The 27986-nt window shown below is 38.6% G+C and overlaps 1 protein-coding gene across 6 annotated transcripts in view; it reads left to right on the forward strand.

Moving 5' to 3' along the window:
- IARS1 (isoleucyl-tRNA synthetase 1) overlaps positions 1 to 27986 on the forward strand; it is an 80089-nt gene that overhangs the window by 44698 nt on the left and 7405 nt on the right. For 5 of the 6 annotated variants that reach the window (XM_082400898.1, XM_082400897.1, XM_082400896.1 and 2 more), the window contains exons 20-33: positions 104 to 224; positions 4878 to 4969; positions 5745 to 5822; positions 6746 to 6867; positions 7313 to 7415; positions 7663 to 7746; positions 9966 to 10140; positions 12476 to 12588; positions 14378 to 14473; positions 15302 to 15478; positions 16247 to 16352; positions 24000 to 24125; positions 26050 to 26193; positions 26922 to 27074. In XM_082400898.1, coding sequence (XP_082257024.1) covers positions 104 to 224; positions 4878 to 4969; positions 5745 to 5822; positions 6746 to 6867; positions 7313 to 7415; positions 7663 to 7746; positions 9966 to 10140; positions 12476 to 12588; positions 14378 to 14473; positions 15302 to 15478; positions 16247 to 16352; positions 24000 to 24125; positions 26050 to 26193; positions 26922 to 27074 — 1690 coding nt within the window. Of the gene's footprint in view, positions 1 to 103; positions 225 to 4877; positions 4970 to 5744; positions 5823 to 6745; positions 6868 to 7312; positions 7416 to 7662; positions 7747 to 9965; positions 10141 to 12475; positions 12589 to 14377; positions 14474 to 15301; positions 15479 to 16246; positions 16353 to 23999; positions 24126 to 26049; positions 26194 to 26390; positions 26426 to 26921; positions 27075 to 27986 lie in introns of those variants that run through there. The other variant, XM_082400900.1, reaches the window with a different exon arrangement.

Here is a 27986-nt window from a genome sequence, read left to right on the forward strand (position 1 = left end):
TGATTTGTTTGGATACTTTCAGTTTAAATAATTAAAAAAATTCATTTCTCTACAGTAGTTTCCCCCAAGCATGCAGAATGTTTCAATAATTGTCACTTCCTAGGAGGAAGAAATGGAATTCCTTTACAACGAGAACATGGTTAAAGAAAGTACCAACATCACAGACCGGTGGGTCCTGTCCTTTATGCAGTCGCTCGTTGGGTTCTTTGAGACTGAAATGGCAGGTGTGTCTCTCTTGGGCCTTCTTCCAGGAATAAGGAGTCTTCTCTTTATAATTGTCCTTTTGATATTTAACTGTTTTTCTTTATAAACATAGAGGAATTTTTTTTTTGAAGTATAGTTGATTTAAAATGTTGCGTTAGTTTTTGGTGTACTGCACAGTGATTCAGAAATATAAATGTGTATATATATATTTTTTCATATTCTTTTCCACTGTAGGTTATTATATGATATTGAATATAGTTCCCTGTGCTATACAGTAGGACCTTGTTGTTTATTTTATTTATAGTAGTTTGCATCTGTTAATCCCAAACTCCTAATTTATCCTTCCCCCACCCTCTTTCCCCTGTGGTAACCATAAGTTTTTTTTTTTTATGTCTGTGAGTCTGTTTCTGTTTTGTAAATAAGTGCATTTGTATCATATTTTAGATTCCACATATAAGTGATATCATATGGTATTTGTCTTTCTCTTTCTGACTTACTTCACTTAGTATGATAATCTCTAGCTCCATCCATGTTGCTGCAAATGGCATTATTCTTTTTTATGGCTGAGTGGTATTCCACTGTATATGTATATGTGTGTGTGTGTGTGTGTGTGTGTGTGTGTACGTACCATATTTTCTTTATCTATTCATCTGTCAGTGGCCATTTAGATTGCTTCCATGTCTTAGCTGTTGTAAATAGTGCTGCAGTGAACATTGGGGTGCATGTATCTTTTCAAGTTCTCTCCAGGTATATGCCCAGGAGTGGGGTTGCTGGATCATATGGCAACTCTAGTCTTAGTTTTTTAAGGAACCTCCATACTGTTTTCCATAGTGGCTGCACCAATTTACATTCCCACCAACAGTGTAGGGGAGGGTTCCCTTTTCTCTACATCCTCTCCAACACTTGTTATTTGTAGACTTTTTAATGATGGCCATTCTGACTGGTGTGAGTGATACCTCATTGTAATTTTGATTTTCATTTCTCTAATAATTAGCGATGTTGAACATCTTTTCATGTGCCTCTTGGCCATCTGTATGTCTTCTTTGGAAAAATGTCTATTTAGGTTTTCTGCCCATTTTTTGATTGGGTTGTTTTTTTGGTATTGAGTTGTATGACCTGTTTACATATTTTGGAAATTAAGCCCTATCAGCCGCATTGTTTGCAAATATTTTCTCCTAGTCCATAGGTTGTCTTTTCATTTTGTTTATGGTTTCCTTTGCTGTGCAAAAGCTTATGTTTGATTAGGTCCCATTTGTTTATTTTTGCTTTTATTTCTATTGCCTTGGGAGACTGACCTAGAGAATGTTTTGCCTATCTTCTCTTCTAGGAGTTTTACGGTGTCATGTCTTACAAGTCTTCAAGCCATTTTCAGTTTATTTTTGTGTATGGTGTGAAGGAGTGTTCTAATTTCATTGATTTACATGTGGCTGTCCAGCTTTCCCAACACTACTTGCTGAAGAGATTGTCTTTTCTCCATTGTATATTCTTGCCTCCTTTGTGGAAGATTAATTGACTGTAGGTGTGTGGGTTTATGTCTGGGCACTCTAAACATAGAGGAAATTTTATAGAAATTTTGAGAGATACAGAAAAATAGATAAATATTTCTCTTTACCTCTCAAATATAATTTTAAGGCTTGTTAGTTGTAGAAATGTGTTGTTCCAAGGCCTTAGAGATTGTCTTGGGGGGATGTCTAGTGACCTCACCCCTCCACAGATACCACACAGGCCCATGGAATCACAGGCTTCAGTAGTGGATGCCCATGAGTTCAAAACCCAACTGCACCACTTGTTCCCTGCGGGAAACGTTACCTAATCTATGAGCCTCAATTTCTTTCTCCGAAAAATGCCTGGTAAGAGTTAATATAAGGCTGGGCTTCCCCAGTGGCGCAGTGGTTGAGAATCCGCCTGCCGATGCAGGGGACACGGGTCCGATCCCTGGTCCGGGAGGATCCCACATGCCGCGGAGCAGCTAGGCTCGTGTGCCACAACTACTGAGCCTGTACTCTAGAGCCCGTGAGCCACAACTGCTGAGCCCGCGTGCCGCAGCTGCTGAAGCCCGCACGCCTAGAGCCCGTGCTTCACAATGAGAGAGGCCACTGCAGTGAGAGGCCCGCGCACTGCAGCGAGGAGTGGCCCCCGCTCGCCGCAACTAGAGAAAGCCCACGTGCAGCAACGAAGACCCAACACAGCAAAAAATAAATAAGTAAATAAATAAAATTTAAAAAAAAAAGTAAATATAAGGCTCAGATGGAGATTATGTACATACAGTAGCTAGCAGATAATAGGTACTTAATAAGTAGTAGTTGTTATTAATATGTTTTTAATTTATTTTTAGGTCTACTTTATTAAGTAAGTAGTCCCTGTTCAGCCTGGAAAAATTAGGAAATACAGAAAAACAATAATGAAGTTGACATTTCCTCACATTTCTCTTACCTAACAACAATGAATTTGATTTTAGACAGAGGTTGGAAAAGTAGGTTATGTTGGTTTCCTAGAAGTTGGAGATGGAACAACTGTAAGTCAAGGTGAGAAATTCCAGAAACTGTTAACCTGGATACCTGAGATGGGTCTGAGTGTATATGGGTCTGATAAAGTCTGTGGGCAGGGGAGAAAAGATGGCATCCCTGTGTGCACCCTCCTGACATAAACCAGCCTCCCCCAGCGTCCTGTGGTTACCAGGTGCTGTTGTTCAGGTACAGCACTCCAGTGGATTCGAGGGGCCAGAGCAATCTGGTTCATACAGGGGTCTTCCCTTCCTCAGCTGGTACATAGCTCTTCCTGGAATAGTTGGTGCCTCTGTGCTTGGCACAAATGGATGGTTAGTCCAGGAAATTTTGAATGTTTTATCAGTCATCCTGAAGGACTGCACCCACTCTATTAAACATATGTAATAAGGGTCATATGACTGTCAGACTGTTGGACAGATTGACATAAGTGAAGATGGAAATGAGCGTGCAAAGCAGACATCGGCACTTGCGTTCTCACCACACTCCCTGGGATACCTACTCATAGCTGTGTCCAGTTTTCCCTCCTGAGTGATATAAATGAATGGGATTGTTGCCTGGGGGCCCTTGCCATCTTTAGACAGCAGCGGCTGTGACCTGAGAATGTATATCCTGGCTGGGACCTGCTCTGCCTGGGAACTAGAGGTTTGGCAGCAGTTGTGCACACAGCCGAGTGGTAAGGGCCAGGTGCAAGAGGCTAGGTGGTGCACGTTGAACTGATGAGAGGGGCTTCAGACCCAGATTGCCCAGTGCAGTTCCCACTCCACCAACCTGTCAGCTTAGTGCCCTTGCCTCCCTCATCAAAATAGAATTCTGAGAACTAAATAGGTAGCATCCTTGAAGAGTCTGCAGTTGGTATTAGTGATTTCAGTGGTAGCTGCTGCTCCCTTTTATTATATATGGGCTTTGTTTACCTTATAAGAGTTGAAACTCTTGAACACTCTGGCTTCCTAGAAGGTGAAAAGTGTAGTGAACCCTAGAAATAACTTAGATGGGCCTCTGTCTTTACAGAACAGGCCTCTGATCACAAAAATTGCCTCTCTAGAAATGTATGACCAGCGAGTGCCTCTGGTCTGGGGTCCAGTTGTTGGTCTAGCAGCACCTCAATGCTAGTCTTTTTGAACTGCAACAGAGAACAACTCTGCCCTTGGCAACTTAACCACTGTGTTAGCTTAGACTAGGAACCTCATTAACAGTCACTGAACTCTTAATATAAATTGTGGTGTTTTTTTATGATTTTTGGTCTTACTCTCCTTGTTTTTGGTGTTTGTTTTTGTGCAACAGAGAGTATCAGTTAAAGGGGAGGTGAATGGCAAAAATCCTGAAGATAAGTCTGGGCCTCAAACAAAGTTGGCTAGACGCCCTTAACTTCCTGCTTGCCCTCTGAGTTCCTCAGGGGAGCCTTCAAATTTTTCTGATTCTTCAAGGTTCTTCTCTCCTTCCAATACCTCCTTTAGGTTTCTTTCCTTGACTATTTTAACCTTTAGAAACCCCGTTCTATTTTATGCACAGCCCCTGCCTGAGTTTCTCAGTGGCAGCACTGCTGACGGTTTGAGCTGGGTCATTCTCTGTGGTGGAGGCTGGCCTGTGCATTGTAGGTTGTTGAGCAGCATCCCTGGAGTCCACCCACCAGATGCCAAGAGTGCCTACCTCCCCAGTTTGACAACCAGCATGTCTCTGTAGACATTGTCAGTGTCTCCTGCAGAGCAAAATTGCTCTGGTTGAGAAGCCCTTATCTGTGCTATGCCTCTTAGAATCTAATTAGAGCTTTTTAAGTGTCTGTCTTAGTTGAGGTCAAGGTAGCACAATGGAAGAAGTCAGGCTTTTGTGGTACTACCACCTGATACGGTTCCAGATAAATGGTGCCTCGTGGAGTCATCTGGCGGGCAGCCTCGGCCTCTCAGCCACACATACGGGGTTTCCTGTTTTCTCACTGACACTGGGAGTTTGCATGTAGCTCACAGGGTGGTTTGTGCATGCCCCTAGACACCTTGACAGCTATATAGTACGTCCTCAGTTTTGATTGTTTCACTTTGGTACTTCTGCCTCCTTAACAGGTGTGACAGCCCTTGGATGGCAGGGGCTGCTTGCTCGCTCTTATATCCAGCCCTGTCCTAAGCACCCAAGATGCTTATGTGTTCTCACTGCCTGATTGGTTGTTACTTTTAGCTTACAGACTCTATACTGTGGTTCCTCGCCTGGTCAAGTTTGTGGATGTTCTGACAAATTGGTATGTCAGGATGAACCGTAGAAGATTAAAGGTAAGTGCAGGCTGCTGTTGGGAAGAGCAGAAAGTGTAGGAAGTATGAGAGTTGAGGAAAAATGAGAACAGCCAAAAGGAAAAAGAGCATTTTCAAATGCTCTCACTCTTTTAAGCTATCTTTTTCCTTTTAATTGCATATTAACTGTATTGCCATTTGATGGATGGGGGAACCCATAAGTTTAGAAGACATCTTGCATATTTTCAAAACACAATTATGGACATTCACATTAGAGGGAAAGTCTCAGGCCAAACAGGACTGTACTGAGCAGACCTCTTAAAATCTGAAATAAATTCATGCAGGTAATTTGCAGATGTTTTTAGGTAGAGCTGTGATATTGAGAGGGGCACCTCCTCACTTCTACCTCTAGAGGGACAGTTACTTATTGACAAGACTCGTCCTTAGGCCTGTTGGGGATATAGGATGAGTGAAGCATGGATCCTGTTCCAGGACTTAAGCTGTACGTAAGCAACAATGGTAGAAAACAAGGAGTGAGGGATGCCCAGACCACTGTCCATCAGTACTGCCTTCAAATGTGTTAATGATAAAATCCCGTAACAAAACAATAATTTTGTTTTTGTTAAAATATATTACACACACACGTACATGTATGTGTGTATATGTACATATATCTAGAAGGACATACACTAAAATGTTTAAAGTCGTTATCTCTGGGTAACTTAATTATGGTTGGGTTTTCCCCTTTTTATTATCTTTCTTTTCTTACAATGAACTATTGGTTTTAACAGTTTAATGTGTGTTTTTTATTCACTAGGGTGAAAACGGGATAGAGGATTGTGTCATGGCCCTGGAGACCTTGTTTAGTGTTTTGCTTTCTCTGTGCAGACTTATGGTAAGATGCTAGCCCTGTGGGCTGCTTGTGGTGCCCGGTTGCTGCACTGTCCTCCATCTGTATCTATTCTGTATTTGTTCCACTAAAAATAGAAACAGAAGTGTTAAAATAATCTAAATTTCTAGTTTCTTTTCAGAAATCTCGTTAGCTTATCTATGTCAAATAAGGGCTAAAAAACATTAGCTTTAAAAGCTAGATTCTTTCTTTTCACCCCTGGCAGTACATTTCAGGTCAAGGTCCTTGCATCTAGACTCAAGAGCGACATACCTCATCTTAATGTAGATTCCTGTAATTGTCTGTGAGTAGTGGGGAAGTTTTTGAACTAATAGCTAACCAAACAAAAATATATTGCAAACAGTATTTTACTTGAGACGTGTTCCTATCAATTGAAATATTAATTAAATGACATACAAGTAAAAATTCCAGTTTTAATTTTCTGTATCTTATTTCTGCTATTCCAGTTTAATGTTATAAGGCTTCTATTTATTTCCTAAACATACATGGAATGAAAACCTGCTTTGTACCAGGTCCCCTGCCTGGTGTCTCATGTCTGACCTCATTCCCCTTCATCCTGTGAAGCAGGTGGTGTTTCCCCAGTTTACAGAGGTTTAGGGACATTGATTCCTCTGCATGTTGACTTGACTTGCATGTGGTCAGGGACTCCTGTTTTTATTATAGACATCCTCAAGAATGTTTTAGGCACTTCTGGCTGTAGTCCTGCTGCTGTGTTTCATGAGTGTCTAGCTCGCCAAGTTCAAAATGAGGTCATTTCTCTTTCATAGGGCATGTTTTGTAACCTCATGTTCACTTCTGTGCATATTCCCATATCATTTCTTTAAAATGTTTATGTAGTTGCTTCTCACTCTGAGATCAGTTAATGATGGCTACGTATGAATGACCCGATGTCTTCTGTCCTTACACAGGCCCCCTATACCCCTTTTCTTACTGAATTGATGTACCAGAATCTGAAGACGCTGATTGACCCTGTTTCTGTCCAGGACAAGGACACATTCAGTATCCACTACCTCATGCTGCCCCATGTTCGGTAAGAATCAAATATACATAAGCCTCTCCTGGGCCAGGGGAAGGAGAGTTGCCAGAGATGCTCTCAAGTGCGGCCCCCAGCTCCCTGCTCCAGCCCCTCCATGCCCTGCCTCCCCGCTGAGCTGCTCCTCAGGCTACAGAATGGATAGGAGGGATGCTTAGTGTGGAATCCCCTGTAGAGCTGTGGCAGGTAGGGGTGGGTAGGCCTGTTGGGATCGCTTTGGGGAGCTGCTAGGCACTAAGCAGCAGGCTCAAGCTTGCTGCCTGCTTCTCAGCGCGTGCCCCAGAGGCAGGCATGTGCTGTCCTTCCCAAGAGCCTCCCTGGGAAGCCTAGCTACACCATCGCATCTCTAGCCTGACCCTCTTCCTCACTTAAGCATGCCTATTCTTTGGAATTTTCTCCTTTTGAATCTAATCTCTTTCAAATCCCTACCTCTACCAACCAGAGAGGAATTGATTGACAAGAAAACCGAGAGTGCAGTATCTAGAATGCAGTCTGTGATTGAACTCGGGCGAGTGATTCGAGACCGCAAAACTATTCCGATAAAGGTTTGAGATTTTATTTCTGTTTTGCATTGCACATACCTAGCTAATTATGGTTTGGAGTATTTTCTTAATATAAAGAGCTGCCAGCAATGGTGTAAATTTCTTTTCTGCAATAAGGGTGTGAATGACTTAGTACTAGTTATGCCTGCTTAGTCTGGAGCTTGAGATTCAGATAAAACATTTAACATTCATTTTTCTGCAGTTTAGAGGACTGGATGCTTATGAACTTTCCCTTCCATTTTCTTTCTAGTATCCTTTGAAAGAAATTGTAGTTATTCATCAGGATCCAGAAGCTCTTAATGAAATTAAGTCATTGGAGAAGTATATCATTGAGGTAAGACAGTTGATTTGTTTGATTTGGTCCAAACAGACTTCTTTCCTTGGGAAGATTATTTTGGTTAGTACTCTTTAGTCAACTACACTTTGAGTGTATCATTTGTCCTTTTCCTTTTTATATCAGTATGTACATAAATTTAACCATCCATGGAATTTTACACTTTGCTTTTAGACTCATCATGACTTTTTACAATGTAATTGTAATTCTTTAACAGTGATTTCAACGTCCATGAATTTTTCACCTTTGTTGGATCATTTATCCTTTCATCCACTTCTCTTCCCCAAAGTACTTTTTGATAACTAACACCAAAAAAATCTTTGTTCCTTCAGATTATACAAGTATCAAGTAAACACACACTGGTTGTAAATAAGCACTAGCATCGAGTACAAAGCAAGTCTCCTCTTAACCCTGGCCACTCCCTGGTGTCTCATCACCCACTTGTTCACTAGGTTATCTCCTGCTGGGTTGTTCCTAGCATTTTACATACGTGTACACACATTTGTACATACATATACACACATGCACACATCACTGGTTTTATTTGTGAATAGAGAGGATCATATATGTAGTTTTTAACTTATTTTTTTTTCACTTTATAGTATTTCTTAAACAACATCCCATGTCAAAACATAGAGATCTAATTTATTCTTTTTGTTCACTTCCTGGCTGCATCATAATTTATTTAATTACTCTTATATTGTTGGAAATTTAGGTTTCTGATTACAAACAAAAGGGGTGTGTGTGCGTGTGTACATGTGCAAATATGTCACAGTATGGATGTTGGATAGGTTCCTGGAAGTGGAGTTTTGGGGTCAGAATTTTAAACTGTCATGTCAGTTATCCTCCCAAAAAGCTTTTACCCTGTGATGTTTTAAAAAGAAATATATTTCAAATTTCATTTTTATTTCTTTCACAGGTAATGTTTAAATCTTTATGATAGAAAATAATTAATTTCTATATTTGGTTTTGAATTGCCTGAGAATTCCAGACAAATATTAGAAACCAAGGAGTTTATAACTGTTTAGAAACTTAGAGTTTAAAACTAAAGAGCTATAAATTCTATAATTAATGCTTAAGATATGGATGATAAAAGAATATATTTAAATAGAATATCTTAATCACTCTGAGAGCAAATAATATAGTAATGTATAATGGCAAAACCAGAAATTTCCCTATAATTTGCTTCAGTTGACAGTTCCATGATATCTCATTTTCATATTTCCTACTGTGCAGTCACCATTTCCTGCTACGTTAGTAATCCTTAACTAACTAGTATGATGGAGACATGAAATGTTAAGATTTTTTCCGAAAATATTTATTTATTTATTTATTTATTTGGCTGCGTCCTGTCTTAGTTTCGGCACGTGGGATCTTCAGTGTGGCATGCAGGATCTTTTGTTGCAGTGTGTGGGCTCTTCATTGTGGCGCACAGGCTTCTCTAGTTGTGGCTCACAGGCTTAGTTGCCTCACAGCATGTGGGATCTTAGTTCCCCAACCAGGGATTGAACCCACGTCCCCTGCAATGGAAGGCAGATTCTTAACCACTGGACCACCAGTGAAGTCCCGAAATGTTTTGATTAACTGATTCTTCTGGTTAATTGATAGTTAGATTTGTGGTGCTTTGAAATTTCTTGAGCAAAGGTTACCCTTAAACATGAAGTCCATATTTCTAATACTACAGTCCTTGTTAGTTGTGTTAGGCTCAACTTGATTGATCTGGACAGGTTTTTTTCATACCATACAATTATTTATTAGTATTATTTATAGAGCTGTGCAGCCATCACCAAAGTTTTGTAGCATTTTCATCATCCCAAAAAGAAACTCAGTATCCATTAGCATTCACGCACCATTTTCCCCTCAATATCCCACCATCCTCTGGCAAACATAAATCTATTTTCTGTCTCTGGGTGTGCCCACTCTGGACATTTTCTATAAATGGAATCATACAATATGTGGTCTTGTGTGTCTGGCTTCTGTGACTTAGCACTAAGGGTCATTCATGTTATAACATGTATGCGTGCTCCATTCCTTTATATTGCTAAATAATAGTCCATTATATGGATATACCACATTTTATTCATTCATTCACAGTTGATCAGCATTTGGGTTATTTCCACTTTTTGGTTGTTGTGAATAATGTTGCTATGAATGTTTGTGCAACTTTTTGTGGACATGTTTTCATTTCTTTTTTATTTCATCTTGTCTACCAAATATAGGAATTGAATGTTCGAAAAGTTACATTATCTACAGATAAAAACAAGTATGGCATTCGCCTAAGGGCAGAACCAGATCACATGGTCCTGGGGAAGCGTCTGAAGGGAGCCTTCAAGATGGTGATGACATCCATCAAGCAGCTGAGCAGTGAGGAGCTAGAGCAGTTCCAGGAGAGTGGTGGGTATCTGTTTTATTGGGGGCACCATTTGTGTCCTCAACCTGATGGGTGTTTCATACTTAAGCTCTCATACTTAGGCTCCTCTTTGATTTCTATTGTCACAGCTTTTTCTTAAATAAGAGCTTTTCTTTTCTGTTCATAAAAATATTTATTATGAATAATTCTGATAATTTAGAAAAAAGTAAAAAAAGTAAAGAGAATAAAAATGACCCATAACCGATCACCCATCCATTTAATGTAGATTGAATGCCTACTGTCTGGTATTTGTTATGTTAGGTGCTGGAGTGCTATTAAAATTCTGATTTATATAATTACAGCTTTACAAAATGGAAATCACATTATAATCTTAAATTTCACATTTTTCACTCATATTTTTACATTTTATGTTATTTTGTTTTTATTTATATTTTTATTTTGCATTTTCACTTTACATTATAAACATTTCTGTGTGTTATTAGTCTTTAAAATGCTGTTTCAGTAAGTGCTGAAAAAATTTTCCTTCCTGTGGATACCGGATAGTGCCTTTAACCAGTCTCTGATTGTTGGTGCTTTAGGTTGTTTCCATTCTTTTAATAGTATAACTAATATTTCAGTGAATATTTTCACATGTAAGTGTTTTGTGGAATTGATTCCTTTTGGCTAGATTTCTAGATAGAAATTACTGAGTCAGAGGGGTAGACCTTAAGTTACCATTGAACTCTATAAATGCTAATGTGGGCCTAGAAAAATCTACCCTAGTGAGAGAACAGAACCCCCTGAGATTCACCAGCCAGTGGTATAGAGTGTTATTGTTATCAGATGTTGCTTGTAGAGAAAAAGATGGTGACTTTTTAGAGGTGCCAGAATGAAGACTGGAAGATATTCAAAAGAAAAAAGTTATGTTTTAATATTAATTCAAAATTTAAATTTAAATTTTAAAATACTTATGTATTTTTAGAGAAAGGGATTTAGCATTGAGGTTTGGGGCTTCTTGCGAAGGAGGACTGGGTCAGAACTTATCATAGTTTCTCTAAAATATCTAGAATACTTATGTTGGTCTCAGTTGAGCAAAACTGGAGTCATTCATTCAGCAAATATTTTTTAAGGTCCTTCTGTTTGGTTGGCACTGGGAACATAGAGTTAAGTAAGGCAGACATTGTCCTTACCCTCATGGTGCTGGCAGACACTAAAGATTTATGGACATAATCATAGTTTTGATAAGTACACTGGAGGAAATGTTTAGGGAGCTTTTCCAGGTGCCCAGGAGTTCTCAGCTCTGCCATGATTAGAATCATATGTGGTCTAATTATGGCCACTTGAAATCCTATAGCAATCCTAGGGCATGAGTTGTTTGATTGTTAGGGTTCCCTCTGAAGTTGAAAATCATAAGCATGGAAGTGTCATGAGGAAAGATTTAAGGATTCAGAAATCAGATGGGTAGTTATGGGAAATTGGGGGAAATGTCCCGAAGATTCCCCAAATTTTTAGGTAAAAATTATAAAACATAAGAGGCTAGCAACTAAAAGTTGAGTCAGTACTAATTTAACTTGATTTGTTAAATTAACAAAATTAATCAAAGGATCAGCCTTCAAGTCACAAATCTTAAGTTGTTTCACCAGTTAGTCAAAATATTAAAAATTCCTCAAATAAACCTTATTTGAAACGGAAAGCCTACAGTTTCTAAGCTGTAGTTTCTGAATGGACTGTTCTGCATTGAAGGAAAGCAAAGTAGTTTTCAGAATGCAGTGACATAAAGTGAAAATGACAGCCAGTTGCTCAAAGACCAAGAAGAGCATTTGTGAGTTACCATAGTAGGCTTTCCTGAAGATGGGAACTGCCATCCTTAGCTCTTTATACGTTCTGCCTACCATGAATAGGCATGATGCTCAGAACTTCACATTGTCTACCTCTTTTCACCCTCACTGCACTCTGATAGGCAGATAATAGAACACCAGGGTCCTACAACCAGTGAGTGGTAGGCCTAAGTCCAGTTTGACTCTACAGACTGTGCTTTCTTCATTATAGCATGCTTTCTCCATCATAAACATGCTTGCTCATGTTTATGATGGAGATTCGTTGCCTTCTGGCACATGTCTTTGGACCTGGGAGCTTATATACAACGGTAGATATTAGTGGTGATTTAAGTGTCCTCAGGATAGCTTGGTGCAGTCTAAAGAAAGTTTGTCTCATCCTTGACCTCAACAATGACATGAGTGCAGAGGACATGATCTCTTGAAGACTGTGTAGCTTGATTATATGAAGGTTTTATTAAAGAGTGGCAAAATATATTGGTAGCAGGGCAGCTTGAGGAGTGGGGTACTGATTGAGTAACAGTGGCAGTTGTTTCCCCAATAGGGACCATTGTTGTGGAAGGCCATGAATTGCATGAAGAAGATATCCGCCTCATGTACACCTTTGATCAGGCAACAGGTGGAACGGCACAGTTTGAAGCACACTCAGATGCTCAGGTATTTTTCTGTTCCCTAGAATATTTCTTTACCAAAAGATAAGAACATAAGAGGAGAAAACATTTACCTATGCCTCTCCTGACAGTATTGGCAGCTTGTCTCAGGGTAAAATAAACGAGTTATTTATTTTAGATTAGCCTTATTAAACTTCTCTATTATAACTTCTTGACATATGCATTTCTTTAATGAATACATAAATAGATATTTTGTGACTTTATGCATGCAGTTGTCCTAAGTGTTGGGTCATACAAAAATGAGTAAGATGTAATCCCACCCTTCAAGGAATGAGTCTGTCATGGAGATAGAAAAGTAAGTCAATTCTTATTACTCTACTTGATAAGTTATCTAGTAGAAATAAGTGCTCCTATTTGAAGTCTGGGGTAGCAGTGGGGGTGGTTAGAGAGCACCCCTTGAAGAGGATGTACAAGCAGTTTTGCATTCTGGGGTCTGTGTTTTTTTGTTGTAATGGATCATAGCATCTCTTCACTCTTGACCAGTCTTCTCCAGGCAGATAGGTTGTAAGGTCTCCATTGTGAGAGTGAGGGACCTGCTGGAGTCCCTCTGTGCTTAATATGCTACATACAGGGGAAGATGGGGAGTACCTCGTATGAGGCAAGCCAGCCTCCTCAAGCCTTTACACAGGGTTGTTTTTTTTTTTTTTTGGCGTGCCATGTGGCTTACGGGATCTTAATTCCCCGACCAGGGATTAAACCGAGATCCCCAGGAGTGAAAGCACCGAGTCCTAAACACTGGACCATCAGGGAATTCCCATACACAGAGTCTTAAATATGATGTAGACAGAACTCCATATGGGCAGACAGTGGTAAGGAGCCAAAGGTGAAGAAACTAGGAAAGAAGGAATTGGGGCCAGGGAAGGAGATTTGTAAACAGTGAGAGGGTGCAGTCCTTTCTGATTACAGCCAAATTAGAGAGTCCTGAAGTCGTCTATACTTAAGGAAGTGTTGTCTGTGATGCTTCTGAGTTTCTTGACATGATTTGTGTATTGTGGGCCATGGTTGCCCTGCCATGACACATTATCCACTTCCAGTTTGCCTCCTGTGCCTTCATGAAGTGGAGCAAGTTTGTTAACTTCTCTGATTGAGTGTCCTCAAAAACGTAAATGGGGATGATGCCTAATTTATATGTATATTCCCCTCTTATAATAGAAGGGACACTGTCATTATTACCACATCATCATTGACAGCCTTTATGACCAATGAGATTAAAAAGTAGATAAAGTTGACAAGAAGGTGGCAATTTAAACTAAACCATATAAAAAAGTATGGTGGCCCATTGTAGAAATTGTGTCTTGAATCACACCAACAAACCAAAGAATAGAGTCATGGTTAAAGAAAACAACAGAGATGGCTGCTTTGAGCTCTTCAGTCCACTTGTTTATGGTGGATCCATTGTGAAAAGTTGTGCTGCTGTAAGAGCTTCATGATTGGTGATTTTATTTATTAGAAGAGTTGATATGATTCATTAGATAGACAAAAAGCAGAGTTACATGAGAGACTCTCTTGAAAGTCGGTCTCAGGACATCTCCTGTGAGCAGCACCCTACAGAAGAAAAATGAAAAGTCTCACCTTTCTCCAGAGATGAAAGAATAGCTGTTTACAAAGGAGGACCCAAACATAAAGAAACTACGTTAATTTTGTCTTTGGCTCAGTTGTGTGACTAAAGAGTGCTGCATTATAGACTTCTGAGAATTTAAACACCATTTTGCTGAGTTTGAAAGAACCGTTTTTCTATATTTGATTGTCATGGTGTGCACCATTCATTCCTACAGGCTTTGGTTCTCTTAGACATCACCCCTGACCAGTCAATGGTGGATGAAGGAGTGGCTCGGGAAGTCATCAATCGTATCCAGAAACTTCGAAAAAAGGTCAGCTTGTCAGATTAAGAACAAGCTACTGTTTGGGAGTTTTGTTTTGGTTTTTTGTTTGGTATTTGTTTTGGTTTTAGGGGAGGAGAGGAGAGGCAGGTAATATAAGCCATAGTAATTCATTAATGATGATAAGTTACTGATCTGTGGTCCATTCAGATTGTACTCTTTAGGAAACGTAGGCCACTTCCTTTCTCTCCTTGTTCACTCCCAAGCTGGATGTGGCTCTTTTGTTTCTCTGATCAGAAGCTTTCAGCTAACATGTGCTCCTTGTCCTCCTTTTTCAGTTCTTTAGGGCCCACAAAACCATCTTCTGGATAGATAGTCCTCGTGACTGGCACATAAGGTCATCAGAGCTGACAGCGAGTGTCTCTGAGGAAGGGCAGAGATGCAGTCAGTGTGGAAGGACGCCTAGCTCAGGGAGAGATTGTTGAATCTGGACAGAGTGAGGTGGTTCTTCCTCATTCAGAAGTTGGGAGCCAGGACAGGTGCACAGAACATATTGCCTGCCCCTACTGGATGAGAGAGCCAGGGAGCTTCTGTCCCAAGGAGGACTCCCACAAGTCCTCCTCCTCTGGCCAGGTTTCTGAGACCTGTAGTTCAGTGTCTGAGGTGGCCACTCCAGCAGATAATGGGATACTTGTAACCTCTGTCTCAGTTCAGAGCTGTATGAGTTGTTACTTGATCACTCCTTTTTTCAGAGAATTGGTCAGGATACTGTACCCTTCCATAATGATTCAGTGTGGGATTGTCAGCCCTGTTTAACAGCGCCTTACATTTTAATTGACAAATGTGCTTCCCTTTTAAATTTTCTCCATGTGCTTTCAGTGTAATCTGGTTCCAACTGATGAAATAACAGTTTATTATAAAGCAAAATCTGAGGGAAAGTATCTGAATAATGTTATCAAAAGCCACACAGAGTTCATATTTGCCACCATAAAGTCTCCTTTAAAACCATATCCAGTTCCTACATCAGATGAAATCCTTATTCAAGAAAAAATGCAGGTGAGTTCTGAGTTCTGTTGAACATTAAGAGATTTAGGATTAGATTTTATGTTAAGTTTATGTAGTTATATCTCGATGTTCTGTCCCCCGGTAGCAATTAGTATAGTACACAGTCCTGAAGTATTGCTCTGGAGATAGTGAGTAGAGTCCAGAAGAGAAAAAAAGGAAATTAGAGCTGTTCTCTTTGGGAAGGTAACTAGGATATACATAAGAATTGCCAGGTTAGATGACTGTATGGTGCTGTTTTATCTAAAACTATAAAAGTCAGTATTGTGGATTCTGGTGCTTACTGTTAAACATAAAGAGCAATTGACTTGAAAAGCAGTTTACTTTTATGGTAGTAGGTTATACATAAAAATACAATTTCATTTCCTGTTCTTACGTTTTAGATGTAACTCTGAAAATCTGACCAAGACATGAAAGGTATTGGTCAGTGATTCAGAAGTATGTCTGATAAAAATTCTTTTCTATATCAGTTAGTCATTTATTTAGGCATATGTTCCTTGTCTTGTTCTACTTTGTATGGGACAAATGGAATAGAAAAGCAGGACCTGAATGTGACTGTCTTTTCAGTGGCACAAGTTACAAGATGGATTCATTTTCTATTTTGCATGTTTTTTAAGGAACAAGGGAAAAAGAGGGGAAAAATTGTAGCTCTTCACTGTTTTAGTGTTGAGATTGAATATGCTCTCAGAATTGTATAGAGCTCTTATTCGACACTGTGGTCAGATGCTACAGTTACCTGGTCACATATTCTCATGTGCTTAGTTAAAAGGGTCTGACCTGGAAATTACACTCACCAGAGGATCTTCCATGCCTGGCCCTGCTTGTGCATATGTCAATCTTAACATTTGTACAGATGGCAGTGAGCAAGGTAAGAGTGAACTCCATTGTTTGTATTTTATTTTTTAATTAAGCCTATGAATGTTTTTAAGGCTATTACAAGAGAATTGGTAAAATTGGATAACTTTTTCTTTCTAATTGTCATCAAAATGAATCCACAAAAGTAAGTGATTGAACTAGCACTTCTAGAAAGATGGAGTAGACATACTTTTTCCTATTCCTCCCACAAAGTACAGCTAAACACCCCAGACATGATATATAAAAACAAGCATAAGAAGACTCTTAATGGTGGAGGGAAGAAGGCAGACCAACTAGGGATCTTGGGAACAAGTAAGAAAACAGTGGAGAGTTCCCTGGTTTTTCTTTTTGCTTCATGTATCCCAGGCTTGGAGCCGAAGAAGCTGGCAACCTGGAAATGCCAGTGGGCATGGATGTAAATACCCCAACAAAATCCTGCTTTCTGCAGGTGGGACCAGGAGAGTGGCAACCTAGCAAGACAAAAAAACTTCCAGACAGTAACTGCTCTACTCCACCCAAGCAAGACAGAAGAAACTAGGCTCTACTACCATTCACACCAGCAAAAGCCAAGTGGGGAACCTAGACCTTTGCCAGGCTGAGGACCCTCAAGCCCTCACTGCCATGGTGGTGTCAAAGAAGACCAAGCAGTGAGCTGGGACTTTCATCCTACCTGGGTGATAACAAGCTCTTTTGCCCAGTAGTGTCATTGAAGACCACGTGGAGAGCCTAAACTTCTATCCCCATCAGGCTGTAACAAGGCATCCCTTCCCCTCACCACTGCCCAGCAGTAGTGAGGCCACATATCCCACCACCCTGTCAAGATGTCAGTGAAGGCCACATGGGGAGCAGTAAGGAGGCATTCCTACTCTTTGTGGCCAGGGGAGGTATTAGTGGAGGTCTAGAGGAGAGCAGGAACTCCTTTCTTGCATCACCTTACCCCTCACCACCCCCCCGACCCCCGCCCCAGAAGTAACAAGGAGTCCTGACCTCAGTGTCAATGCAAGCTAAATAGGGAACCCGGACTTCTCTCACTAAGCAGTGATGAAGCAGTGTTCCCTTTCCCTCGCCAGTATAATGTCAAACAAAGTCAACTAAAATAGAGGATGTAAATAAGAACCAGAGTCTCATAATGCCTAACATGTCCAGGTTTTAATTGAAAATTACTCATTATACCAAGAACTGGGAGATCTTAAACTGAATTAAAAAAGTCAGTCAATACATAGGAACATTAACATGACAAATGTTGACATTATCTGACAGAATGTAAAGCAGCCATAATAAAAATGCTTCACAGAGCAATTACAAACACAATAGAAACAAGTGAAAAATAGCCTCAGCAAACAAGTAAAAGATATAAAGAATAGAATTAAAATATTAGAACTGGTAAATACAATAATTAAAATGCAAAAACTCAGTGGGATGGGCTCAACAACAGAATAGAAGAGATAGGAAAGAATCCATAAACAGGGAGAAATAACAATAGAAACTACCCATTCTGAATAACAGAGTTAAAAACAGAAAAGCTGAAAAAAATGAACAGAGCCTGAAGGATCTGTGAGATAATAACAAAAGTTTAATATTCTTGTCACTGCATTCTGGAAGGAAGAGAAGAAAGGACAGGACTGAAAAAGTATTCAAAGAAATAATGTCTGAAAACTTCCTAAATTTGGCAAAACACATAAACCTACAGATTCAAGAAGCTAAGAAAACACCATACAGGATAAATCCAAAAGAATTTGCATCAGGCATAACATAGTAAAACTTCTGAAAACTTAAGGCAAAGAAAACATCTTGAAAGCAGTGACAGAGATGTTGCAATACCTAACTTCTAGGGGAAAAACAATTTGAATCATACTGGATTTCTCATTAGAAATCAGTAGAGGTCAGAAGATGAATGGACAACATTTCTCAAATGCTAAAAGATGAGTATTGTCAACCCACAATTTTATATCAAGCAAAAATATCTTTCAAGGTAAAGGGATAATCAAGACATTCTCAAATGAAGGAAAACTAAAAGAATTTGTTACTAGCAAGACTTACTCTAAAAGAATAGCTAGAGGAAATTCTTAAAACAGAAAATGATAAAAGAGGCAATCTAGGGACATCAGAACAGAGGGAAAAAAAATTGAAAGAGTCAAAATATAGATAAATTCAACAGACTTGTCTTCTTGAATTTTTAAAATTATGTTTGATGGTTGCAACAAAAACTTAAAACCTCTAAATGCATATGCAAGGAATATTCAAGATAGTTATAAATAGGGAAGAGCAAAGGGCTGTAAAGGGAGTTAAGATTTCTATACTTCTCTCAGACTGGTAAAATGTCAGCACCAGTGGTTATGTATATATAGTGTACCACCTAATGCAACCACTATAAAAGCCTACACTAAAAGATACATACAAAAACACTAAGCAAATAAAAATGGAATTCTAGAATATGTTCAAGTATCCCACAGGAAGCATGGAAAAAGAAAGTAGAACAAATACAAAGCAGAAAATAAAATGGAAGGCTTATACTTAACATCAGTAATTACACTAAATGTAAATGGTGTAAATACATCAATTAATAGAGATTGGCAGAGTGATAAAAACACATTACCCAGCTTTTTGCTGCGTACAAGAAAGTCCTTAAATATAACAAAATAGGTAGGTTGAGAGTAAAAGGCTAGAATAGGATATACCATGCAAGCATTACTCAAAGCAGGGTGTCTGTGTTCATTTCAATGAGTACACTGTATAGCAAAGAAAATTACCAATGATATTAAATAATGATACAATGTCAACCCAAAGGAAAATATAATGATCCTAAAGGTATATGTACCTAACAACAGAGCTGCTTAAATACGTAAAACAAAAACTGTTAGACCTTGAACAAGAACAGAAAAATCCTTAATTATAGTTTGAGAGAACAGTTAGACAGAAAATCAGAATCTAATCAGCATTTATGGAACACCCCACCTAACAGCAGCAGACTACACATACTATTCAAGTTCCCATTTACCAAGGTATATTCTAGCCTAGGCCTTAAAATAAACCTAATCAAATTAAAGAGTTGAAATCATATAGAGTATGTTCTCTGACCACAATGGAATCAAACTACAAATCAATAACAGAAAGGTAAAAGCAAAATCTCAGGACATTTGAAAGCTAAAAAACATACTTCTAAATAATCCATGATCGGGGAAAAAGTGTTAAGGAAAAACAAATGCGTAAAACTGAATGAAAAGGAAAATACAGTATCAAAATATGTGGATTACAGCTAATTTGTATCTCTGAAGACTAACATTAGAAAAGAAGAAAGTTTCAATCAATAATCTAAGTTCCAACCTCAAGAATCTAAAAAAACAAAGTAAGCAGAAAGAAGGAAAATAAAAATAAGAGCAGAAATCAAAGCAATTGAAAATAGAACAATAAAGATAATGAAACAAAAAATGTGGTTCTTTGAAAAAATTAATAAAATCAGTAAACCTCTAGTGAGACTGACATAGAACCAAAGAAAACACTATTTACCAATATCAAGAATAAAATAGTGGGCTTCCCTGGTGGCGCAGTGGTTGAGAATCTGCCTGCCAATGCAGGGGACACGGGTTCGAGCCCTGGTCTGGGAAGATCCCACATGCCGCAGAGCGACTAGGCCCGTGAGCCACAATTGCTGAGCCTGCGCGTCTGGAGCCTGTGCTCCGCAACAAGAGAGGCCGCAATAGTGAGAGGCCCGCGCACCGCGATGAAGAGTGGCCCCCGCTCGCCATAACTGGAGAAAGCCCTAAGCACAGAAACGAAGACCCAGCACAGCCAAAACTAAATAAATAAATAAAAATTTTTTTAAAAAAAAGAATAAAATAGTAAAAGTTTACTGTACATCAAAAAAAAAAAGAATAAAATAGGACATCAATACAGACTGCAGAAGTCAAAAAGATAAGCAAATACTGTGAATAACTCTCTACACATAAATTTGACAACTTGGATGAAATGAACCAGTTTCTCAAAAAGCACAAACTGCCTCAACTCACTCATATGAAATAGATAATTTCAGTAGCCCTATAGCTATTAAGGAGATAGAATTCATAATTTTAAAACTCCCTAGAAAATTTGATTGTAAATTTGATTTTCTAGTTGAGTTTAATGCCATCACTGATGGTGTTGCACAATACAGATGTCCATCAAAAAGGACATAGACATATTCATAAAGTCGGTTCCTCATACCAGTGAAAAGTAATGAAATGTATCTCTATGTATAAATTTTTCTATATTTAAAAAACATTTTCAATGAAAAAAGCAAGTTTCACAATTAAATATACAATAGCGAGCATTCATGTAAATTTTAAAAATACATCATTACACATTGTTTATAAACATATAGAATTATGAAATATGAGAACATGGACTTGAAAAACAAAGTTCATAATAAGTCTTGGGAAAGGGAGGAAGGGAAACTGAGGAAAAAAATAAAAGAGATGGCAATTTTTAAAAAGTAATGAAACTCTCAAGAAATCCAGATCCAAATGGTTTTGCTAGAGAATTCAACCAGACTTTAAAAGAATAAACACCAGTTCTACACAGATCTTCCAGAAAATAGAAGAGGAAGGAATACTCCCTAACTCACTTTATTCCATAATAAAGTATTGACACTAAAACCAGATACAAACAATACCAAAAAAAGAAAACTACAAATATCTCTCATGCATATAAATGTACAATTCTTACCAAAAAATCATGACATTGAATATAGCAGTATATACAAAGAATTATGTATCATAACACATGAAGTTTATTCCAAGGTTACAAGGCTGGTTCAGTATTCAGAAACCAATCAGTATAATCTACCATGTTAACAGATTAAAAGCTTATAAGATTATACCAGTTAGAAAAAGCATTTGACAAAATTCAGTGTTCATTCATGATAAAAAAAAAACTGTCAGAAAAATAGGGAGAGGAACTTCATCAACTTGATAATGAGCTTATGTAAAAAACCTATAGTTAACATTATACTTAATTGGAAGAGATTGAATGTCTTCTGTGTAAGATCAGAACCAAGGCAAGGATACCTGTTCTCATTACTCTTATTCAGCATTGCATTAGAAGTTCTTGCCAGTAGAATGAGGCAAGAAAAGAAAAAAAAGAACAAAAGAAAAGGCATGCAGATCAGAAGGGAAGCAATAAAACTGTTTCTATTTGAAGGTGACATGATTGCCTACATAGAAAATTGCAAGGAATCTACAGACTGAGATGTATCCTGGGACCCCTCCATTGCTTTGCCCACCGGCACTGTTACCAGCTATTCCCAGGATGTTTGTGTATCCATTTGGACCTGTGATGATACCTCGGGCAATACGTGGTCCTCTACCCTGCTGCACAAGTTCAGTGATGTGTGGCCTGTGAGCTGGTCCATCATTGCCAACATTCTGCCTGTCTTAGGTGGAGACAGGTGATCCTGTGGAAGGAATTAGTCGCAGGAACAGAGGATGTGCATAAGAAATGTCAAAAGGGCCAGGGTTTTTTGTCAGCTTTAGTCACAGAAGGCCAGCAGAATGAGCAGTGACAAAACAGTTGGGGCCTAGCTGCCCCATCTGCTGACTTCAATACTGCTCCTTTCTGGACCAACTGACCAAACAACTAGGAAGAGTTCACAACTCCAACAAGATTATTTTCCCAGGATTGATTTCAAATGCAACCACAATTTATCATCTACATCAACATGATGTGATATGGTTTGTAATTTACTGTCTGACTGAAAGCATTCATGTTATGAGGAAAAAACTACAAATGATCTTTATATTATTTTAAAGTATTTTGGCTAGTTTTATATACCATTTGGGTTTAAACTTTAATTGGGAAGGTTTGTTTCCAAAGTAATTGAATAAAATCATATTACTTTTTAAAAAATCATATTGCTTATAAAAAGAAAAAGTTTTTCATCAAATTCACAGGATATAAGATAAACATACAAAAATTAATTTTTATAGTCTAGCAATAAACACATGGAGAATGAAATTTAAAATGTAATACCATTTACAATTGCTCAAAAAAGAGATACTTCGGTATAAATCTAATAAAACAGGTACAGGACTTTTATGCCAAAAACTACAAAATAATGATGAAAAAACCAAAGATCAGAATAAATGGAGAGGGGCTTCCCTGGTGGCGCAGTGGTTAAGAATCTGCCTGCCAATGCAGGGGACACGGGCTCGAGCCCTGGTCTGGGAAGACCCCACATGCCGCGGAGCAACTAAACCCACGCGCCACAACTACTGAGCCTGCCCTCTAGAGCCCATGAGCCACAACTACCGAGCCCACGTGCCACAACTACTGAAGCCCACGTGCCTAGAGCCTGTGCTCCGCAACAAGAGAAGTCACCACAATAAGAAGCCCGCGCACTGCAACAAAGAGTAGCCCCCGCTCGCCACAACTAGAGAAAAGCTCACGTGCAGCAACGAGGACCCAACGCAGCCAAAAATAAATAAATAAATAAATAAATTTAAATAAATAAATAAATGGAGAGACATGCTGTAATCATGGGTTGGAAAATTCAATATAATAAACGTGTCAGTTCTCCCCCAGTTAATATATAAGTTTAACTCAGTCTTGTCAAATCTCAGCAATATTTTGTTGTAGATATAGCCAGATTTTCTTGAAAGAGAAAAAAAATAAAATAGTTAAAACACTTTGGAAAAATAAGAATATAGTGGGAGAAATCACCCTACCCAACTTCAAGACTTATCTGAAGACTTGTGTGGCATGAGCATAGAATAGACACAAAAATCATTGTCACAGATACAGAATACAGAAATAGACTCACAATAGACCACAAAATGTGGCCAGATGATTTTTGAGAAAGGAGCAAAAGCAACTTAATTGAGTAGTCTTCATTATATGGTACTAGGCAGTTAGATATCCACATGCAAAATAATGTCCTAGACCTAAGTCTTACACCTTCTACAAAAACTAACTTAAAAGGGATCACAGACTTGCTTCCCTGGTGGCTCAGTGGTTAAGAATCCGCCTGCTAATGCAAGGGACATGGGTTCTAACCCTGGTGCAGGAAGATCCCACACGCCGCAGAGCAGCTAAGCCTGTGCGCCACAACTACTGAAGCCCGCGCACCTAGAGCCCGTGCTCTGCAACAAGAGAAGCCAGCTCAATGAGAAGCCTGCATACCGCAACGAAGAGTAGCCTCCACTCCCGCAACTAGAGAAAGCCCGCGTGCAACAACAAAGACCCAACGCAGTCAGAAATAAATAAATAAAATAAATGTATAAAAAGAAAAAAACATAAAACATTTAGGAAAAAACAGAAAATTTTTAGAATTCAGGATTAGGCAGAGAGTTTTTAAGACTTTATACCAAAAGTCCAATCCATAAAAAGAAAAACTGATAAATTGAACTTCTTCAAAATTTTAAATTCTGCTTTGTGAAAGATCCTGTGAAAAGGATGAAAAAACAAGCTACAGACTAGGAGACGATCTTTGCAAACTGCATATCCAACAAAGGATGTATCTAGAATATATGAAGAAGTCTCAAAACTCAACAGTTTTTTTTTAGATCTAATTAGAAAATGGGAAAAGACATTTACCAAAGAAAATATACAAATGATGTGTTCCCCTTGACTTTTTATTCAAATTTAACTTTTTTTTTCTTCAGTTTCACTTATATTTTTGGCTTTTTAGGTGGAGTACTACTTCTGGAAAATCCAAAAGGAGATAATAGGTTGGACCTTTTAAAGCTGAAGAGTGTTGTTACTAGCATTTTTGGTGTAAAAAATACAGAGCTGGCTGTCTTCCATGGTGAAACAGGTATGTAGAAAGTCAAAAGATATTCATCTATGTCCTTTGACACGAGATTGATCATTGAGGATCTTAATTTGGTAACATAACCTTTGCCTTTTTCCTGACTCTGGGTCAGGGCCAGCCTCTACAGTAGTGCCTGCCTGCAAGTGTCTCTTTGTGCCTTCTTTGTGTGATATGGCTGAAAGAACACTAGACTTACTAGGAGATGAAGGTTCTAATCCTACCCTTTCCTGTTAGCCATGTGATGCATTCTAGGCTTCAGAGACTTCCCTGTTGTGTTTTAACTTTATTAAACATAGTGTCTGCGTCTTGCTAAATCCAGATTCTCAATGAGACAAGCCTAAATAAAATTTTAAAGAATTATAAGTACATTTCCTCCCACTGTCATGGGTTGAATTGTGACATCACCACCCAATCCCCCACCTCTACCCCAAGATGTGTTGAAGTCCTTATATTTACCCCCAGTACCATCTAATGTGACCTTCTTTGGAAATAGGTTCATTGCAGATATAATTAGTTAAGGTAATACTGGAGTAGGGTGGGCACTACTCCAATATGACTGGTGTCCTTATAAGAAGAGGGCCATGTGAAGACATAAACAAAGAGGGAGAAGGCTATGTGGTGACAAAGGCAGAAATTGGAATTAGGCAAACCTGCAAGCCAAGAAACACCAAAGATTGCTGGGAACATCCAGAAACTAGGAAGAGGAAAAGAAGGATTCCCTTACAGGCTTCAGAGGGAGCATGGCCCTACTGACACCTTGATTTTGGACTTCTCACCTACAGAGAACTGTGAGACAATAAATTTCTGTTGTTTTAAACCCTCCCACCCACCCCACCCCACCTCCCTCCCCAGTTCGTGATTCTTACATTAGACAAAGGAAACTAATACCATCAACAAACCTGAATGTTCATTTTCAGAAACTTTTAAATATCAATAGCTTAAAAGAAGAAATCTAAATGGCCAATAAATAAAGGGAAAATTGCTGAACCTCAATAGGAAAAACCACAATGAGGTACTATCACATGCAACCGAATTGGCAAAAACTAGAAAAATTTCACAGTATCAGATGTCAGGGATATTATGTAATAGGAACTGTCATTCCCTGTTGGATTGTAATTTGATAGAAACACTGTGGACAGCCATTTGCTGTTTTATCTGTTAAGGGCTGGATAAGGGAAGCAAACATGATGTGGGGAAACTGAGGAAGTTAAGGTTTGGAAGACAGATGGTTCACTGGGGGCTCTGAGAAAAATCTCTGACCAGGATCCACCAAGGGGAGCTGGTAAGTAAGTCAGTGGACAGCTTGGATCTCTATCTCAAGTCACTGTAGAATAAGAAGCAAGGACATACTGGAACTCACATATGTCTAGCTCATTGTCCCCTCTGACCCAGCAGGCGGCAGCCTGTGAAAGCTGAGTAATGCCTGAGCCCCACCTTAACCTTTAGTGGCATAGTGGCTGTAACTCATCTTCTACCCTAAGCAATGTTTAATTGTATATAAATGAAATTACACTGTGTGTGTTCTGTGTGTCTTGCTCTTTTCCACATATGTTCATTAGTCAACTTATCTTCTGATCATAATTATCTTTTTTTAATATAAGCGTTCTTTTCATGGTAAAGTTTAGGATTCTGATATAGGAGGAAATTTTAAAAGCTATAATATGGAGGAAAAATACTAAAAGGGGAAAAAACAATTTGCCTTATAAGTTATGAATATTATGCTATTTTGCAACATTAAGATTTCCTACTATTTGCATGTCATTAAAGCCTGATTTTGTAGAAAAGAGTATCCTTTGATAAATAGAAATAAAGTGGAAAGCATCACTGTAAAGATACATGATAGTTTAATAATTAAATAGGAAAAAATGAATGACTTCAGCTCTGAACTTTCCCCCTGAAAGAATGATTGTTTTGTTGTTATTTTTAGAAATAAAAAACCAAACCAACTTACTGAGTCTTAGTGGAAAAACACTTTGTGTGGCTGCAGGATCAACTCCCTCTGTGGTCGACAGTCCTAGTACTCTTCTCTGTCAATATATCAACCTACAGCTCTTGAATGCAGACCCACAAGGTGCGTGCCTCCCCTAGCTGTGAACACCCTCAGCAGGCAGGTTATGGTGTGCTAGATGTTAAGATTTCCTTTAATGTTCAATATCTCTGATTTATATGGATTTTTTAAGTCAGCTTCAACTTAGTAATTTAAAATGTAGACTCCAACACTTCTTTGGGGAATACTCACGGCTTGTTTCTTTTGGTGTATTTATGTAGAAACACCCCTCCATCTGACATGGTCAGGAAATGAGGTAAATTGGTTAGGTAAAAATTACAGCTAAATGAAGCTGAACTGTTTAAATGTCAGAACATTGTAGTCTTAAATTTTGCCTTCTTTTTTTCTTGGAAAATGTTCTGAGAACTGTTGTACATATCCATGCCTTAATCAACAGACTAGATCGATACTTATTTTTCCTTGATATTTTAGGGTCCTCATTGTGCACATTTATTACTGTCTTCAGGCTCTTCATTTGACTGTTTACTGAATATCTCTTCCCTAAACTACTGGACTTTTATACTAGTTGTTTTTTCTTCTTCCCTTTCTCCTTTCCCCCTGTGAAATATTTAAGACTGTTTCTGCAGACTGTACAATTAATCCCACTCTTGCTCTTGTACCCACTGCTGGCTTTCAAAGCCTTTAGCTCTACCCATTAGAACTGTCTACTCACTACCTCCATTAGGGATCCACTAGCTAGAGGGTGAACTCTCAGGATTTAATCCATTTTGGGTTTTTTTTTTTTTCTGTAGAGTGTTTAATGGGAACAGTAGGCACTCTCCTGCTTGAAAATCCACTAGGGCAGAATGGACTGACCCACCAAGGTCTTCTGTATGAAACAGCCAAGGTGTTTGGCCTTCGGAGCAGGAAGCTAAAACTGTTTTTGAATGAGGCTCAAACAGAAGGTGAGGAGATCATAGAACATGCTAATTGTTTTTCATTTTTGTTTTTATTTTATTGAAAATAGATTGTGATGCCATCAATTATATGTGTAAGAGATAGTACTATTATCTTTTTTTCTTTTTTTGCTCTTTCTCCAGAAATTTGCCATACTATAAATGTTAAAATAATAATAATTATAAGGATGATATGTATAAAATAGATAATAAGAAAAAAATAATTAAAAGGATGATTACTTTTTTGCTTTGGAAATAATCTAAAAATTATATTGGTATGTTAAAATACATGCTTCTAGGTAAATTAGCTTATTTGCTGGTCCTAAAATTGTCCTCTTCCCCGAGAATCAAAATGATCACTGTATTTTAAAATAACAGCTTGAAGGAAACATAACTGACATTGTACTTCCTCCTTTACAACTTATAAAGCATACCTTTTCTCGGTGAGCTGCATAAAAATGTGAAGAGCTAGGTCATTAGTTGACATATTCTCCATTCCATAATTCAGAAAACAGAGAGTCAGGATAAGGCACAGGCTAGTGTCTTCGAGGATATGTTTTCTCTTTCTCCCACTTATATCATCCAGTACTGTGATTTCAGCTTCTGTGGCTGTTCTGACAACTTCTCTAGTGACATTTTAGCCCTCCCCCAAGTTCTATTCTATATTCGATTCCCTATTACACATGGGTGTTCATTTTAATGCTGCTGCCACTGGAATCATTTCCTCAAACAGCTTCCCCTGATGGGATCTGGGTTTTTCTGTTTATAGCCATCCTTCTTGTCATCCCAACTCATAAACCTTTTACCATTTCATCCTTTTATTTATTCAGCCTAAAGCCTGGGATTTATTGGACTTTCTGAGTCAAGATTTGTGTCTCCTAGCACTGGTGGAAAGTTGCTAAGCATTATCTTTTCCAAAGT

The sequence above is a fragment of the Balaenoptera borealis genome, assembly GCF_965194805.1.
Source record: "Balaenoptera borealis genome assembly, chromosome: 8".
NCBI lineage: Eukaryota > Metazoa > Chordata > Mammalia > Artiodactyla > Balaenopteridae > Balaenoptera > Balaenoptera borealis.